Source organism: Herpailurus yagouaroundi, unplaced genomic scaffold (assembly GCF_014898765.1).
Source record: "Herpailurus yagouaroundi ecotype Mexico unplaced genomic scaffold, PumYag 200, whole genome shotgun sequence".
NCBI classification, from domain to species: domain Eukaryota; kingdom Metazoa; phylum Chordata; class Mammalia; order Carnivora; family Felidae; genus Herpailurus; species Herpailurus yagouaroundi.
Genome location: NW_024412431.1, coordinates 3,087,969 through 3,106,611, shown reverse-complemented (window position 1 = coordinate 3,106,611; position 18,643 = coordinate 3,087,969). Strand labels below are relative to the sequence as shown.

At 58.4% G+C, this 18,643-nt stretch overlaps 1 protein-coding gene across 14 annotated transcripts in view; it reads right to left on the bottom strand.

The window, feature by feature from the left end:
- DNM2 (dynamin 2) overlaps positions 1–18,643 on the bottom strand; it is a 90,767-nt gene that overhangs the window by 9,683 nt on the left and 62,441 nt on the right. For 5 of the 14 annotated variants that reach the window (XM_040449905.1, XM_040449901.1, XM_040449899.1 and 2 more), the window contains 9 exons: positions 17,713–17,780; positions 16,944–17,082; positions 14,510–14,596; positions 12,815–12,885; positions 11,384–11,413; positions 9,268–9,319; positions 8,324–8,335; positions 4,680–4,793; positions 66–175 (listed from right to left, as the gene is read on the bottom strand). In XM_040449905.1, the coding sequence (XP_040305839.1) occupies positions 66–175; positions 4,680–4,793; positions 8,324–8,335; positions 9,268–9,319; positions 11,384–11,413; positions 12,815–12,885; positions 14,510–14,596; positions 16,944–17,082; positions 17,713–17,780 (683 nt within the window). Of the gene's footprint in view, positions 1–65; positions 176–4,679; positions 4,794–8,323; positions 8,336–9,267; positions 9,320–11,383; positions 11,414–12,814; positions 12,886–14,509; positions 14,597–15,581; positions 15,721–16,943; positions 17,083–17,712; positions 17,781–18,643 lie in introns of all 14 variants that reach the window. The other 9 variants (XM_040449911.1, XM_040449907.1, XM_040449903.1 and 6 more) reach the window with 6 other exon arrangements.

The window sequence follows — 18,643 nt, the reverse complement described above, 5'->3', positions numbered from 1 at the left end:
AGAAGACGCTCAGTGGGTACTGCTGACTGGATGGGGACGGCCACCCTCGCCCAGTGGGCTCTCACCTCTGCTCCGTGTTGAAGATGGCGAAGACGTGCTTGTTGGACATGAAGCCTTTCTCCACGTCGCGGATTTTCAGGTTGTCCAGAGGCAGCATGTACTTCTTCTCCTTCTCCTGAGGGTGGAAAGGGGAGGGGTCACCCCGGACTGGACCCCACCTCGAGGGCCACCTGCCACAGCCTCTCATGCTGGTGGCTTTATTCGGATTAACTCACCTGCCTCGGCCCCACCTCTCCCTTGTCCACTTTGCCCCAGCCATGCCAGCCCCCTCGATGGTCCCTCGAGGTGCCAGGTGGGCTCGTGTCACCCCAGGGCCTTTGCTGGAATGTTCCTCCTCCAGATGCCTGCGTGGCTCCCTCCTTGCCTCCTTCAGGTTTTTGTGTGAAGGGGACCCTCTCGGAGAGGCCTGCCCCGACCCCACCCCACACGTTCGCAGGCACTGTCTCCCTTGCCTTCTCCGTCCTCCTTCTCCCCTTGGTACTTCCTCTCGTGTAACACAACACCTTATCCTGCTCACTGACCTAGGCTATTCTCTGTCACCCACCTGATTCGTCAGTTCCTCAAGGCCAGGGACTCCTGTCTGGATCATTACCACGCCTACGAGCACTCTATCTTCACAATGAGCCTGTAACTGAATTACTGCTATGATCCCATCTTACAGAGAGGGAGACTGAGGCAAAGAGGGGGCAGGCAACGATTCAGGGGTAGGGCTGGGATTTAAAACTAGTCAGCTTCAGATGATCCTGGAGCTGGAAAGTGAGCCCCCTTGAGGTGATGCCTGAGCTCCAAAGCCACGGAAGTGTCACTCGCTTCCCAAGGGCAGCCCTGATCAGGAAGTGCCCCACGGAGTACAGGCACAAGCAGTCCTGGCGGCTGCTGGGGAAGCAGCTGAGAGGATGTGGCCCTTGGCCAGGGGCACAGGCCTGGCGAGTCACGGAAGCCAACATTCACCCACCGATGGAGGCTAAGGACCTACTGTACCCCCAGCCTGGGGCTGGGCCCCTGTGGGTGCATCATCTTAGACCTCCCTGCAGCCCAGGCCTTAGCAGTTCAGATGGGCTCTGCCCCTCCCCGGCCACGGACCCTTGGGCAAAGCACTCCCTCGCTATGCCTCAGTTTCCTCATCTGTCAAAGGCAGACAGGAGTCCTGCCCTCCCTGTGCAAGGTGAGGATTCAGTCGAGCCCAGGAGACACTAGGGTTTTCTTCTGTGTGTTTGTCCCTCACTCTTATGGCTCTAGGGTCAGGTCCCAGGACTCTGGCAAAGGAGGAAGCCAGGCAGAGTGCTCCTTCCGGCCGAGCTGCAGTGAGGAGCAGAAGAGGGGCCTGGCGGCCACGGAGGTGCGGACCCCCCGTTCATGCTGCAGAGGGGGGTCTGAGGAAGGAGACGGCACAGAAAGGCTCCGGCTAAGTCCCAGGGCCCTCCAACCTTCCGGAGAAGAGTCTCGGGGGCCTTAGAAGGGGCCGGGATGGGGGTTCCCTGCTCAGAAGACTGTGGAAGGGCCTCTGCTGCCCCCGCCCTGTCGTGTCAGGAGGCAGGAAGCTTCCAGTCGGCTGGCCAGGCCAAGTAACTGAGTCACAGTCCTTTTGGGCCCCGAGCGAGACGCCACATCTGGAACTGTTTATAGTGTGATTCCGCCCAGAGCACGGCAGCTGCCTTCCTGATGCTGTTGACACGCACGCACAGAACACAAACACACAGAGACGCAGAGGCGTGTGCGCACCCCGCCCCCACCCGCCCCCCAAAGAGCCCTCTGCCTGCACACAGAGGCCGCGGACCCAAACCCTCCCTCCCGCCCACGCCCACCCGCTCCCCAGCCCCCTCCTTAGGATTTCCTGCAAACCCACAACTTTCTCCAGATGCGAGCCGGCCCCAGCCGTGCCACGTCAGACGAGAGAAGCGCATCGGCGCAGGCACCGGCCTCCCCGCCCGCTCCAAGGGGCCGGGGCGCAGTGGCCCTCCTTGTCCCCCCTCCCCCCCGCCAGGGGGCCTGCAGGACGGACAGCCGGCCCCGCCCACCCAGTGTTCAGACTACCTGTTCAGGGGGTTCTGAATGTGTACAGTAGTCTGCACATTGGTTAGGCTGGGCTCGGGCAAGCGGCGCGTCGGGACGGGCACCCCCGAACTTCCGCCCCCTCCGCAGCGAGGCGGACCCGGAGGTGAGTGTCATCGCCCACCGCCCTGCTCTCCACCGGGATGGAGAGACGTGCACCGAAGCCTGGGGAGTCAAGAAGGGCCTGGGTGGGAGACGAGGTGCCAGGGAAAAGCAGAGGGAGCCGCCGCCAGCCGCGGGGGTGGGGGCTCTGGCTGAACGGTCCCCCTAGTCCCACCCCACTCTGTACCTGCTTCCTCTTGGGTTATTTTTTTAAAATAAAGAAATACGGTTCGCCTCTCTGAGGCGTCTCTGAGAAGGTCCCTGAGCTGGGGGGGGGGGGGGCGGCTGCCACGTGTGGGGTTCCGAGGGTCCCGCCCCTCCCGACCTCAGTTTGCTTTGTGTCTGCGGCGCACACAGGGCCCCTTTCACGGGCCTGACGGTTCTCCTTACCGCCGGCGGGCGATCCACCCTCCTCCCGTCCCGAAGCCTCCCCTGCCCTGGGTCTGGGCCCGCAGGAGGGTCCGGGGCTGCTGCTTTCAACCCCCCCCATGAGGGGAAAACAAGGGACCCCTTCTCCACTAAAGAAAAGGAACTTTTAAAACCGGACTTGCAGTGAACGGCCAGGAGGGGGTTCGGGCCCCAAGTCCCCCTACCACTACCCAAGGCCGTCACAAAGCCTGGCACTCCCACCCTGGGCGGAGATGCCCGGGCCCAAGGTGGAGACCGGCCCCCAGCTGGCCTGGTGAAAGCCTCAGCAGACTGGCTTTCAGACTGTGGGGGCGGAAGGAGGGAGAAAATGCAAAAGCGTCATCCCCACCCCCTCACCCCGGCCATTTTGAGAAGCTGATCTGGCCATGAGGGTTCCTTAAGAAACGCCTGACCTCACCCTCCCTCCACATCCCAACCCCGAGAGGCTCTGTGGTCCTGGCCACGCCCTCTCCTGGCTTAGAAACAGCCACCAGACAGGGTCCTTCAGGGGGCACGGGGTTCCCGATGCTCTTGGAAGGTTCCAGAATGAGTGGGAACAATGACATTTCACCCCTAAACACCCTCCCTCGGAGGAACCGTGTCCAGCCCGGGCCATAAGAGAGTGGTCCAGGCCAGGGCTGAGGTGTCTCTCAGGACAGGGAGCACACGCCCTATACCCCCAACACAGGGACCCTTCCCCACTCTGTGACACAGGGTGAGTCACTGCTTGGAGCGCGATTCCTTAAGAACAAATGGAGCATAAGGATTTTCTGAGGAAATTGTGGCCACGGTGGGCTTCCCAAGCCAGTGAGCCTGGCACAGGGCAGGGACTTCACAAACAAGAGCTGTGCCATCCCAGGCGACTAGGACACACGGTGGCCATGTGACCGGATGGTCAGGGGCACGAGCAGAGCAATGCAGGTACTTTCTTCCACAGGCCCTTCTTCCCTTCTTCAGGCTGCTACAGACCATACTGGGATGGGCAGGGGGGGTATGGGACCATGGCAGGGGAGTCACACGTTAAGGTGGCAAAATGGGGAAGGCGGAGCTCGGGCTCCGGACAGCCTCCCCGCACAGGCCTGCCAAGCTCCCCAGGACACGGGCAAGGAACAGACTGCCGTCTCCGTAAGTGCCTTCGTTTGGGCCTCTGTCACAGACGCCTAACGCCGCCCTGGCCAACAGGGAGGGCTGGTGGGCCTTTCATGGGGCAACCCAGGAAAATGAAAGCAGCACAGTGTCCCCCACTGGTGACCCTCAGAAGCCGATCGATCCCGCCCACGACAGAGCAGCAACAGGCAGTCACACTGGAGCAGCGCCATTCCCGGGCCACTAGGCCGTAGCCACGTTGTTAAGAGAACTAAGCAAAGACGTGGGCCGCTCGGGCCGGGAGGACAGGCCAGTGCCGAGGCGGAGAAGGGACCCAGACGGCAGTGCTGCCCGAGAGGGGGCCCACTGGGCTGGGGGCGCAGTCGCTCACAGGGCTTGCCTGCGGGTTCCCGGAGACCACGGTACAAGGCAGCACACAGCCCTGGGGTTTGCGTTCCTGGTGCCATTCCCAGAGGCCTCCCCAGGCCCTTTGGATCAGGACAAGTACATAGGGAATGTTCTAGACAGACGCTAATAGCTAAGCACGTCACAGGGGCCATTCTACCCCACTTCATAGACAGGGAAACGAGGCGCCTGGCTGAGCCCCTTGTAGACATTGGACCCCTAGCACCTCAGCAATCTGGCCAGGAGCCTGAGTCCCTGACCTCAGACCGTGCCCCCTCTGAGAGCCAGGGATGCCTCCCTGTGACTCTGGAAGCTGGGGTCGGTTTCTAGCCTGCCAAGGGCTCCCCTCTCCATCTCCCTTTCCTCCTGAAGTGGAGCGGCTATCAGGCTGGACCCCTAGAGGGTCACGTGGGGCTGGGATATGCAACCTGTTGCCTAGTATGCACCCCCCCCCCCAGCCCCGCCCCAGTCCTGGCCATTACCATCCTCAGGGAGGAGCTTGGGGAGCCTTCCTGGAATGAAGGAGCAAGCATCCGCCCACTCTAGTCCCGCCCCCCGCCACTCACCTCCTCATCCTTGTACCAGGACAGAGACTCGGCAGTCAGCACAAACCAGTACTCCTTGGAGCCACCCTTCATCAGACTGATGTTGTTGATGGTCAACCAGCCCCTGCGGATCACCTGGGGGGGAGGGTGCTGCTCAGAGGGGGACAATGCCTGCCGCCCGGCCCAGCCCACCCCCGTGCAGGGCCCCGGGGCCCTCGTCCCCAGTAAGGAAGACGGACCACACGGCAGAGATGCCTCCAGCCCTAGGCCAGGCAACCCAACTCCACCTTGCCCCCAAGCATTTCCCACCGCAAACCAACACGGGATGCCCAGGCAGACAGACACAGGGCACGCACACTCACTCACAAGGCTCGGGGGTGGGGGTGGAGGGGGGCAGGGAACCGGGCCCCCCGGGAGACCCCCTGCACGCGGGGTCGAGTCAGCACAGCCAAGAAAAGGTGTGCCCGGCTACAAGGGGCCCGGGACAGTTCCCGGGCTTGTATGGGAGTGTATCACATGGGACGTGACATCGGAGGAATCACACTTGCGGGACCAAGTGCCAGGGACGCCCTCACACCCTCTGGAAGATGGCTGTTGGCAGAACGCTGGGGGAATTGCCACGAAATGGGAGTGGTTCTTTCTCTCTCTCCTTTTGCGGCTGACCGGCAGAAGCTTAACCCACAGTGTTGACTCTGCTGCCCGCGCCGTTGGTCACCTGCCCAGCTTACTATGGTGGACACTTGGTGTCCTGCTCTGGATGGGGACTGCGGCCAGCCTGTCCTGGGGCTCCCTTCCCCACAGGCTCTTTCCAGAGTACAGGGAGAAGGGATGCTTCCGCCCACAGGGCTGGGGCCAAAGGTTTGAGCTTGGGGCACCCGCCGGGGATCATGCCCCTCGCTGGCCTCAAACCCGGAAGTCCTACTCTTCTCTGATGCGCTGAGGCCCTGGCCTGGAAGATCCCCTGGCTGGGGCTCGTCTGCCTGCAGCTGTCATCTGAGTAGGAGGCGGAGTCCGGCCAGGTCTACACAGAGGACTCATCTGACAGCTACATGCAGGCAGTCTGAGGGGCCATGGTCCTGTGTTCCCTGGGTCATGGAGGCATGTGTGGGCCAGAGCTACCCATCATTCTGGTCCGGGGACCCCCGGGCAGCGGGAAGCACATGGAGGCACAGGCAGGGCTGCCTGGGGCCCAGGCAGCAACAGACTGGGCCAAGCTATGCGGCGATGCGGCCAAGGACAGCTGGGATGGGCTGGTGTTGAGTCCCCACCTCCCTACCCGCCTCGGGGCAGGGCGGGTGGGGGAGTCGGGGGCAGGATGGGGCTTGAGGGATGACTCTGGGGCTCCCGTGTCTTCCTAAGGGGTAGGTCTCAGGAGGGGCTTTCTCCTCCCACTCTGACCTGCCCCCAGGCCTGTCAAATCTTAACAGGGCCACCTGCTTCCTATGGCTGGAATTAGGCTCTGAGCCTCATGGGCCATGAAGGTGGAGGCAGCCAGAGCACACCCAGGGACCTCTGCACTACACAGAAGCCCTTGCCCAGGCTGGAGACAGCATGGGATGCCACCTGGTGGCCCTTGTTAGGGCTTCCTGGTGATGACGAGACAGCACCTGGAGACCTGTGGCCACCAGGGAGTGAGCAGAGACTGCTGGCACCCGCCCAACCATGGCTGCCTGGTGGGCAAGGGGGCAGAGACCGCTGGCCCCAGTAAGGTCATGGTATCCTCCCAGGGTGCCCTGGTTTAGCACTGAAAACCTGGAGTCCTGGGAATGCCCCCAGTCCCAGGCAAAGTGGGAGGTCTGGTCACGCTGGGGCAAGGCTGGTCTTCAGACTCCGGCTCAAGGCCATCCTGCAGATGGCCCAGGAAGGAGTCCCTGGCTCCAGCAACCACACCCCCTGTCCCAGAGCTGTGTGGGTCTCTGTGTTCATACCCGCTCCTTCCTTCCCCAGCCCAGGGGCCAGGGTAGAGCCTGCCTCGTCCTAGCCCAGGCCAGGCAGAGTAGGCATTTCTACACTTCAGTCACCGACAACCAGGGGAAGAGAAGCAGGAAGGAGGTGGAGAACGTAGGTGGTCAGTGCTCCCCGGAAGACAAGTCTTCATGTGGTGAGGCCTCTCCACCCTGGGGCCCAGCCCAGTTCCCAAGGGGGCAGGTATGCCCCCCACCTACCCCCTCCTTGGCCTGGCTCACCTGACTGCACCCTCAGTTAGTAGCAGTCAGAGCTGGCAAACGGGGCCCTGGCCATGCTGTGGGGCATGTGGCCACGGGGCAGATGCCGTGCCGGGAATGGCCCATCTGAGTAGGCCTGGAGAAGCCTCCAAGGTCCCCTTCCCCTCGAGCTGCCCAGAGAGCTGTCCGCGAGGGAGCCATGTAGGGTCAGAGATGAAATCCCACCCTGGGGAGGCACAAGCTGTGGGCGGCAGACACATGTGCTGAGTCTACAGGAGAAGGAGTGGCTGGCCTTCCTCATCCAGAAGCCAAATGTGTGCCCCAGGGGCCTGGCTTAGAAGGAGGGGGGTGGAGGGACAGAAGAGGCAGGCAGGCTCCCACGCTCCGGGGTGCACAGGGACAGGCACGCACACACGCCAGGGGTGGGAGGAAGGGCCGCCGGGGGCAGCACGGGCAGCAGCAGGAAGCAGCAAGCTGGGGCCCGCCGGCAGGGTGGGTCAGCCTCCTCCTGGGTCAGGGTTCTCGGCCTGAGTCACCTGGGGCAGGAATGGGAACCGTGGCCGGGAGACCCAGGGGCCCGCAGCCGGGGCGCGGCTGGCCTTTGGTGCTGGGGATGTGGAATCTGGCAGGAAGAGAACAACTAAACCTCTTGGGGTGTGAGGAGAAGCGGGCCCCTGGACTGTTTGGAGGGGGAGATGGTGAGTATTCAAAGTGAGAATCCTGGGCGCGGCGGGAAAGGAGAGATGCCTGCCGCAGGCAAACGCTAAGGGAAGGGAGCAAGTGGCATGGAACAGTCTAACCAATCGTCATATCTGCCACGGGCAGGGAACAATAGTGGCAGCATCCAGGAGAGAGTTCCTTGATCAGCCAGTCACGCCTCCCGTGGGTGTCGAGGGGTGTCACGTGCAAAGCTATCACATGGGGGAAAAAATTCTTTGACCAGTCAAATCACATCTGCCACAGGAAGGGGAGTGGTGGCCTGCTCAGGAGAGTACGCCAGGATCAATTAGCCATGCCTGCACACGGCCAGGGAGGGGCACAAAGGAAAGCGCGCCGGATCGATTAGTAATGTCTGCCCGGAGTGCAGGAAGAGAACATTTCGGCATGGTGAGGCCAGTGGCGGCAGGGGCAAGAACCAGTTCCAGCAGGGCTTAAGCAAAATCTCCCCTGGCCAGGGATGTGAGGGCAGGGAAGCATGGGGTGTTAGCTGAGTATTTGCCATCCCTGACCTATAGGAAACTAGCTACATGTGTCAGAAATGGGCTGGCGGGCGGGCTGGGCCTCCCACAAGGGTGGTGGTCAGGTTAGTGTCCGTGTGAGTCAGCTTATGCCCAGGGCAACACGGAGTCCAGCGGGTGTTGGCCACGGCAGGGGGTTTTTAGGTTAGCTCGATTTTTAGTTGTTCTGTTATTTGGGGGGAAAGGGACATTTACGGGGCGGCGGGGTCTCCACCACTCTTAGGTTCTCTAATGTTTGCTACCACACTAAGTGGGTACTTACCAAGATCTCCCCCTTTGAAAATGCAAAGTTAGGATTGTGGGTAAATCAAAGAAGAGCCGGCAGAGGGAAAGAAAACGTAAGGGACATGAGGGGACAGAGAAAAAGCAGGAAAAGCACAAAAATGGGAGGAGAGAAGAGCAAGGGAAAAAACAGCAAAAGAAAAAAAATTACATGCTATTAATTATATTCATGGTGTTAATATTTAATTCATTATCATCTCCCGAAACAAAAAAGCAACAACATATGTATTACCTATGGCAAGCGCAAAAAAATCATGCAGTGGTTACATCCTTCTTTTCCAGAGGGCTCTATAATCGTGCAGGATAGCAGAGCCCCCACCCCCGTCCCCGCTCCCACCCCTGTCTAATATGGAGACGTGGGGTGAGCTCTGCAGGGATGATGTGTTTTTCTTAAAGAAAAAAAAAAAAAAAAGAGGCACCTAACACTGGCATATATGAAGCTGTTCATATTTCACAAGGCCTCTGGCTGGGGCATGACATCAAGGTAGAGAACGCTTCATGTGGCTCTGGGTTTCTCCAGGAATGGGGCTCACAGGACCCTCAGGCTCCCCAGAACCGCTGACCACCACGCGGCCTCCCGCCCCCCCTCCCACAGATTCCGAGTCTCCTGGGGCTAGGGCTGGGAACCCAATTCGGCTGCAGACACCCATGCCCCTCTCTTGGGGGTCAAGTTCTAACCATGGCCTTGGATGTCAGACAGGGCCTTCCGGGTGTGCAAATGTGCCCCCACAGCCTGGGCCAGAGCTTTAGTTCAAAGACAGGTTTGCTGAAACACCCAAACCTTCACAGACTCAAGAGGCTGGGAGTGGGGGTAAGGGGTCTGGCGGGACGTGTCACGAGCCAGGTACCGTCACCGGTCTCGGCGGTCCCTAAGTCCCATCCGCCCCCAAGGCTAGAGCTGTGGGCTGTGGAGGGGCGGGCTACCTGGTTGGGGATGGCTCTCTTCTTGTTCAGCTGTGTACTCCTCTGCTGGGCGCTGAAAATGAAGCAGAGAGAGGACTCGTGTGGCGACACGCTGGGAAGGATGAGGTGAGGTTCTCTCCCTTGTGGGGGCCAAGTGGCCAGCTCAGGGCAGAGGCAGAGAGAAGCACCTTCCACACAAAGGGTTACCCAAGGGAAAGAGCTTGGGCTCATGCAACGAGAAGATGTATTCAGTCAAACTGAGGCTTCGGGGTCCTGACCTCAGTCACTTCCAAGGGCACCAGCTATTTCCAGGGGTCAGTGGCCCCAGAGCCTCCAAGGCGGGGCCCGAGAAGCTGGACTCCCAGGTGGCTGGGAGGCAGTCATGGTGGCTGCAGAGTAACCTGAGAACCAGGCTGTTTGGGGCGCAAACTGCGGCTCCTTCCCACTCTCTCTGCCCATCCCTGACCCTGGCACCAAGTCTTCAGTGGCTCCTACCACAGAGCCGGCCACCCTGGGAGATCAGGACAGGGGACGGCCGCTCACTGTGAAAACATTCTGGATGGTTTCTGACCCAAATGCAGAGGAGAGGTAAGGTCACCAGAGGGTTTCTATAAAGTCCTTCATTTGCCTCCAGTCCCTGATCTTTTTCCTTCTTCAGCTACCCTGTTTCCTGGCTAGTTTGTGCCACGCGGATGAAGGCCACGCGTTTTGCACGTGGGCACCCCCTCAGCTCCCTTGTTCTTCCTATCTTCCAGAGACAATCACAGCACCACCCATCTGCAAACAACTGATACCTCCTATTCCTCAGGCATCCTACTTTCTTTTCTTATCGTATTGCTTGAGGAATCAGACATTCCTTTAGGAATACGCATTGTTTTAGGAACTTTCAGAATATGACAAGGCTAATCATCTTGTTACACTCCTTTACTGGCTGCCTCTGGGGCTGTACCTGAAAGTTCAAGCTGGCTGTTGGATAAAAGAGAGAGAGAGAGAGAGAGAGAGAAAGAGAGAGAGAGAGTTAAGGAAATAGGCTTCTGTTCCTAGACAGGCAAAGGTTGGAAGAGTAAGAATGGAGAAAGAACTGGGGCACCTGGCTGGCTCAGTCAGTTGAGCGTCCAACTCTCGGTTTTGGCTCAGGTCACGATCTCACGGTTTCATGGGTTCGGGCCCCACACTGGGCTCTGTGCTGACAGTGCGGAGCCTGCTTGGGGTTCTCTCTCTCTCCCTCTCTCTGCCTCTCCCCCATTCACACTGTCTCTGTCCCTCTCAGAATAAATGAATGATAAAAAAAAAAAAGAATGGAGGAAAAATTTATCCAACAATTTTCCTAGCATTCAATGAGTTTATTACAGAGCTTTTTCTCTGGGCCTGGGTTTCATCTTTAGAAGGCAGCGAGAAAGCAGCCGACAACATCTAGCCCAGGAAGGAGTTCGGTCAACAGTGTCTGCGGGAGACAGGACCGATTAAGCCCCGCACAGTGATGGCTGGGTGCCAGCGAGGCCCCAGATGTGCTGCTTGGGGCTTCCTGGCTCCCACCCTCACCCGGAAGCCCCTGTAGGTGCCCCTTTCCCTTGCCGGCTCCCAATCAGACATGTCTTGCTTTCAGGTGGATGAGGGGAGCAGGGGGAGGAGTCCAAAGTCCTCCCCTCAGCCTGCAGGGCTCCTCCTGGCAATGGGGCCTGGCCTCTCACCTCCACCCTGCCTTGCTCTCCCGTGCTTCTGTGTCTTGGGTCTCCCTTCCCTCCCTTCCCTGTCCCGACACCGTCTAGGTCTTCTGCCTGTCTGCCACCTGGCTGTCGTGACTTCCTCGGGAAGGTCTCTCCAGGCCACTTCCCTCGCTCCTTCCTACAGCCCCTCCCCTACTCTCCTTTCCAACTCTGGTCTTCCGTGCGACAACGTGCTCGGTAAAAACACGTGTCCAGCCTGTGGGCTGTGAAAGGGCGAGGCCCAAGTCCCGCTCGTTCACCCTCCTACTCCAAGGGCCCTGCCCTGGGCCCAGCTCTGAGACAGTGCTCCACGGCTGTCCAGCGGGCCCCCTCGACGTCCACCCTCCAAGGCTGGGGCCCTGGGCCCCGCCCCCAGCCAGGGCGACCCCATTCACACAGCAGGAAAAAGGCACACAGCAGGCAATACCCACCCGGTCACCAGCTGCTCAGTATAATAACAGCTGGGGGAAGTGGGAAGGCCCAGGAGTCCAGAGGAAAGAGTGGAGTGGTCAAAGGAAAAACAGGAGAGATTGTGAGAAGGAACTGTGGATGAAGTGTGAGAAGCAGAGACATCAAGGTGAGGCACAAACAGCAGCAAACCAAAGAGGGGGACCAGCGTTTTCCGCCCACATACACCTGGCTGCTGGGGGAAGAGGCGCAGGAGGTCAGGGCCCCTCAGTCCTCCCATAGCAGGGGCAGCCCAAGTAGGGCCCTTGGCTTGTCTGGGTGTCGAGGACAGCTTCTGATCATGCCTGCCTGCCTGCCTGCCTGCCTGCCTGCCTGCCTTCCTTCCTTCCTTCCACTCACCTACCACGTGCCCAGCAAAGAACAGCTGACCGACTCTGTTGAGTGCAAGGATAGATGTCCTACCCACAAGTGCTGGGTCCAGCACAGAGACCCCTGAGATAAAGATCCTCTTGCACAGCCTGCTAGCCCAAGCCTGGGTTCTAACGGGCCCTGCTCCACAAGGAAGCCTCCCTGTGACCCCAAGGCCAGGCCGGAAGGCTGCCCCTTGGACTCAACACAAGCCTCACGCAGCCCTGACCCCAGCAGTGATTACCCTGGGTCTTAAGGGGTTGGCTGCGTGTCTGTCTCTGGCACGGGACCTTCCTTTGAGGGTGGGGACCTGGTTCTGTGCTTGGCACAGAGAACGCACACCAGGAATACTTGCTAAGTGAATGCAAGGAAGCTGGCTACCGATTCTTCTGTTGGGCTCAGGCAAGAAGACCTTCAGGAGGCCATCCGAGCAATCCATGTGACGCTCAAGTTCGCTGAGGGTGGACCCAGGGGCTGACGGAGTCAGTGCACGATGCCCGAGGCCCCCAGCATTTACATCTACGCCCTGCTGAAATCAGAGACCCCTGCTCTGGCACCTTCCTTATCCACGTGCCATGGAAGGGTTTGATTTTGAATCCATGGTGTATGGATGGGAGCCACGGAGAGCCTAGACCGGACAGCACGCTTCCCAACGAGCAGCCCCCAGAGCCTGTGAGATGTTCTGCGAGAGGGCCAAGTGCAGATGGGGGAGTCTGGAGAAAGCTGCACAGTTTATGAAGGTTCTGAGAAGTCACGTAGGAAGGAGAGCACTGATTGCCGCCAGCCTCACCCTTTCCCGAAGCAGCTGACCACAGGTCTGCCCCATAGGAGGCGTGTTGAGGACGATGAGGATGGACGCTGCTATTAGCCCAGGAAAGCTTCCAGATACTCTCAGATGGCTCTACGCTTCACCCCCCAGACCCTGACAGAGAGACCCTCTTGCCCCAGTCTGCTGAGGGAAGCCAACTCAACCACCTCCCTCGGGGCCTGGCTCTGAGGGCAGGCATTGGTGCCACCCACCAGCTGCTGTCCTGAAAAGTACATACTTGGCAAATCCGATAAAGTCCTCGTGGTTCGTGTTGATGTAGGACTGCTCGATGTCGATCAGAAGAAGAATCTGGAAGAAGGAGGGGAACTGTGAGTACAGAGCGGAGGCTGGCGGGGACGGCAGTGGCCAGAGCACTTCCCCAACCCGCCAGCAGGGGGAGCTGGAACCCTACGGCTTCCCAGGCCGAAGACCTGGGACCACGCGTATCCTTCCAACACAAACCAACCTTGGGGTAAATCTGTAGGGGGAAGAGGGGCACGGGTAACTGAAACTTCAGGGCCTCACAAGGAAGAAAGACGGGGCCAACAGAGCAGGGGGAGGCAGCTCGTTGTGCAGCGGTGGCTGCAGGCGCGGCCTAGGCTGACCACCTGGGCTGCAGTCTTGCCAGGCCACTGCCTGACTTTGTGACCCTTGGCCTCACGTTACGGGACGGTGGAAGGTGGAAAGGAACAAGAGGTCCAGCTGTGTAGGGTTAAATAATTCCCAGTACGTGAAGTGTTTAGAGTAGGGCCTGGAGTGTTGTAAGTGCTGCATTCAAACAGCGAAGATAATGTGGCCAGGCAAGGGCGTTACAATGGAACCCACAAACACAGGTCCCCAGGAGCCAGTCAGGGTGTGATCTCAGATAAGGGACAGGCCTTCACATAACACCCTGCCCTTTCCTGGCGTTTCACTGTGCCTCTGAGCCCTCCAGCATCAAACATGCCGGGCACTTGGACTTTGTGGGGGTGCTGGAAAACGCTGGGGTGCTCTGTCCACGGGAGCCATTGTTGCTGGTTTTATAAGGCCTGCGTCCCATCGGCCAGAGCCCTGGGATGGAGCCCAGAAGTGCTGGCCGTGGGGCAACCAGGCGCCATGGCGTGTATGAAAAGGACAGCAACGTTCTTGAAAACAACAACAAAATTAAAGGGAATCTTTGAAGCTTTTGATACAACTTCAGGGCTACGGAAGCCGCACGGGAGCCAGCTTCTGCTCCACTGATGCGCGAAACACGGCAGTATCGCAACCAAATACAATGCGGAGGCTTGTGCTGGTTCTGGTTTGAACAAACACCTGCCCAGAGACCCCAGTGGACCTGGGGGGAAGGGACGGGACCGGACGCGGCCACGTGCAGCCAGCTTTGGGCTCACTCGGCACACGGCAGGTGCGGGGACCTGTCCCACTCTCTGTCCTCGTGTGTGCTCGGTCTTCACGAGAAAATGTTGGAACATAAAAAGCACCCACGCATCATCGGGAGCGCGAGTGGATAAAACAAGTTGTGGTCCACACGCACGAGGGAACCCTATGCGGTGATCACCGGCAACAAACTCTGCAAAACACCACAAATGACAGGGATGAATCTTGAACGTGCTAGGCGGAGTGAAGGGGGGCGGACTCAAGGGGCTACATACGACGGGAGTCCACTCAAGTAACATTCTGGAAAAGGCAAAACTTGGGGAACAGGGAGCAGACGGGTGGTTGCCGGGACCTGCGGGCTGCGGAGGGGTAAAGGCGGGGAACTTTGAGGGCCACAGAATGGTTCTGCATCTTGCTGAGGGGGCGGTGGGGGAGAGGGGGTTACCTTCTTTTATGCATTTGTCATTACTCAAAGAAATGTATGCTCAAGATTTAAGCACATAAACTTTTTTTAATTAAAAAAAAAAAGATTTATGCAAATAAATGACACCTGAAAGGTAAAACAAAAAGCCAATACCTGGTCCTTGGTTCTCCCCTCCCGTTCCCGGATGTACGTGGTGACGATTCGCTCCGTCTCTTCTCGCAAGCGGGGGTAGGAGCTGAGCTGGGGGGCGGGGGAGCAGAGTGGTGGCATTGGCTGTGTCCTCGTGGCACAGGAAGCGACACGACCACACAGAGAACGTGGGGGAGGGGAAGTGACAAGGGGTGGGCCCACCGAGTCCCCACCCCACTCCTGTCTCATAGCTGCTCCAGCTGGGAGACAAGAAAGGGACGGTGGGGGAACGGTGTGCCAGAGAGAGTGACAGGGTGCCCACGCACGAGCAGAGGTGCTTTTTGAGAATGGATTCCAAGATGGAAAGTGGCAGAGAAAGTGGGCGCTGTGTGTGTCTGCTGCCCTGCAGCGATGGTGGCCCCCTCCGCCCAGCACTGAGGGCGAGGACCCTGAGCATAATAATTAAGGCCACCAGGCCAGTGAGGCGGGACCTCTCGCCCAGCTCGTGAGTGAGTAGTGCCTGTTCCAGGCTGATGGGGGCGCCACCTGGGCCATCTACCTCAGAGGGACTCCCTTGCCGAAAACCATTCCCCGATCCTAACCAAACCAAAGGCACAGAGAAGCCCACCTTCTGAGGTTTGGGTGAAGTCCACATGGTGGGGAAAACTGAGCGGGTGCTCAAAATCACTAGTGGAAAGCCTCTCAAACGCCCTGTGACGTGATGAACACGCAGGTCTGCGCGCTGATAGCATTTCACCTGCGGCGACAGTTTGGAGACCTGCCGCCCCCCACCCCCCTTCTCTACGGGTTCCAGGAACAGGCACTCCTGCCGGTCCCCACCGCCTGCACCTGGCTACACCACCTGCCTCCCATCCCCGTCCGAGCCCAAACTGGGAGTGTGGACCAGGCGTGCGTTCCCAACTCCCTCCCGGTTCGTCCGCCACGCAAAGTTGAGGCGTCGCGGGGCGACAAGGGGCCCACAGAAGGGGGTTCCTGCTGAGGTAGAGTTTCCAGATGCGTGGGTGAAGACTAACATGGGTAGGGGGAGAAGATGCGGGACGAATGCGCAGGTGATAACAACGAAACCTTCGGTTACCTTCTCGGCACACTTTTTAATGACCGTGGCCAGTTCTGAGACCACGAGATCAACACACTTCAAACTCGGCTCTTTGAGTTTTACAATCTGTTTTTTCACAATGGCTTCAAAGGCCATGTCGGGGGTGAAGAGCCCCGTCCTGGGTCATGCGGAGGGTGGGACGAGGTAGAAAGACACCCAGGGACAGTGCAGGCCACACACGCGGGATGGGAGACAGAGAAAGAGAAGAGAGGAGAGTCAGCTGGTTAGTAACATGCAAGTAGGAGGCTGTGCCCGCATTTGCCCCGGAAGCTGCTTCGGATCAAAGAGGAGTCCTGGGTCGGAGGAGAGGCTGGGGCTTGCTCTGGGCTTTCATTACGGAAGCGCTAGGGGTCAGTGTCACGGTTCAGACAGCCGAGGGAACGTGGAGGCCTTGAATTTCCACACCTGTGACAATGCGATCTTGGATGATCATCTCTACCCCGTCTAGGTTTTTTTCTCTCTCTCTCTCCCTTTTCTAATCGAAGAAGCTTAAGAAGCAAATGTGGGCTTTTCCAGACCGAGACAGAAGGCTCAAGCAGAGTTTCCCTGCCTTGGAAGACCGACCCAGAGCTCTACGGCCACCGTGGACGTGCAAGCACGAACCGCCCACTGGGAAGCACTTCAGCTGCCTGGCCAAAGCGTGCTGCCCTGGGAACCAGGCCTGCGGGGGAGCCCAGCGCGTCCTGCCAGGTGGAGACAGCGGCCCGTGAACACTGGCACACGGTGCCTGTGACCTAGTGGCTCAGAGGACATGCTGCCTGGGGGGGCAGCTCTGTTCCTGGAGGAAGCCAGGGGTCCTTGGTGGAGGCAGTTAGGAGCCAAGCTGGGCACCCGAGTGTTCGTTACACTGTTAGCATTCGGGCCTTTCTTGGTGCCTTGGGGACAGAGAAGTGGCTGGCTCCAGGAAAGCCCGAGGGTGCCAGGCGTTTGTCAAGAAAGGGTGACAGCCAGGGAGGTTCGTTCAGGGAGCCTGGCCTCCAACAGCTGACACGGGGTCCCTCTCTGCTTCCCAGAAGGCAGCAAAGCGACAGCCCAATGAAACCCCCAATTCCATCAGACACATGCTAGGCTTGATATCAGGGTCCCAGGGAGCCCTGCCCACCAGTCTGGCCAGTTCTGGAGGCCTGGCGCACCCCGCCCCCCCACACACACACACTGCGCCCAGGCCAACATGACCCCGCCCCAGCCCCTGGGAAGAGGCCACATTCTTGAAAACTAAGGCAATCTGGGGGGAAAGGGCACCAGCGGGGCAAAGGCTGGAGCAGCACTGGGAGCCTGATACCAAACCCCCATACCCCCGCGTCCACAAGGCCAGGAGTCACCCTGCCGAGGGCCCGATACCTTACTGGTACACTGCCTAACTGTATTGATTAGCTCCTGGATAACCAGGTCGACACATTTCAGACAGGGCTCTTTCAGCTTGACGACCTGCTTTTTCACAATGGCCTCGAATGCCAAGTCCGGGGTGAAGAGCCCGGTCCTAAAACCATCCGTACCCGGGGGCAGGGGAGATAAGTCAGAGAGAAACAAAGCACGGTCAGCAATTTCATAGGCATGGGCCAGGTCCCCGAGAATGAGCCAAGGTCACAGCAAGTCTGGGGGCTGGACGCCTGCATCCACTGCCTGGAAACCCACAGGGAGTCCTGAGGACGCCATGGTGATGTAAGACTGTACAACCAGAGGGCCTACTTTTGTCGGATAATCGAGGGGACCTAGGAGTCTCATGGGAGCCCTGTGATGGGGACACATGCTGGGTTCCTGTAATAGTGACTCAGGTCTGACTCCCCCAACCCCCGGGGGCAAATCTACAGTGAGCTTTCATAGCTGGGCTCATGCCAACTGACTGGGCAGCTGAACCTACGTGTAGCTGAACCTATGGGCAGCAGATGGCCCCGTGGCCTACAATAGATCCACACAAGACAGCACACCTGCCCTCGAGTGCCCTTGGAGACCCATGGGGAGAGACTTCTAAAGCTACTGACAAACCACCCAGGAGCCCACTCAAGCCCTCACAGTCAGGGCACCCAGAGGGATGGGGGACCAACTGGCTGGAGGACGGTGCCGCAGAGGTAGGTGAAGGGAACGCGGCAAGTCTCCCCTCGGCACTTGCCTGACTCCGTGGATGTTCTTAATGGCGTAGCTGATCTCGCGCCGTAAATCCTTCTCGTCGAACTCCATCTGAGAGCAGACAAATCACTCACATGCAAGGAAGCGCCTGCGGCACCCCCACAACAGGTGCGTATTTGGGGAACATTACGTGTCCTGTGTGTGTCTGTTTTCACACGGCGGCCTATCGCACTAGACCAAAATTCTTCAAAACATTAAAACCCAATTTCAGCAAGGATGGCTTGAAATGAACACTCTCGCCCTCTCCCAGAGGTAACGTGAATTCACATGAACTTTCTTATGGGCTACTTTGCAATACCAGTCAGGACCTCCAAACACAGCTACTTTCACGCAGTTTTAAGTGTTGTAGAAATCTACCAACAGGAATTAGTAAGAATTAGTGACGTTTGTAGAACTATTCGTAACTGCTGAAGAATGTGAAAACCACCTAAATGTCCACTGATGAGAGACTGGCTCAACGTCCAATGGGACATCCGTAAGATAAGATACTACTGTGTCATTAACAACACATGAAATATACATAACTGGTTTGGAAAGATGGCCACCGCATGAAAAAACAACGTACAGAGCCATATTCGTTTGTTTTTTAAGTATGGATGAGTATACGTGCTGTGTTTGTATATGCTGGGCACTTACCCACTCGCACAGAAATAACCGGGAAAGGACGGACACCCAGGTGCTAACAGATGTTGTCTACGGGTACTGGGATTATGGGTGTTTGCCCCCCTTTAGCGTTTGTTTTCATTGAAAAGAACTTCGCTGTTTTTTACAAAAATGGTAAGTGCTCGTGGTGAAAAGTGTACAACTTCAAGCTAATTAACAACAACAACAACAAAAATCTCAAATCCCAGGGCCCAGAGCTGACATTTTTTTTGTGCATCTTTGTAGATGTGTCTACATAAAGACACACATCC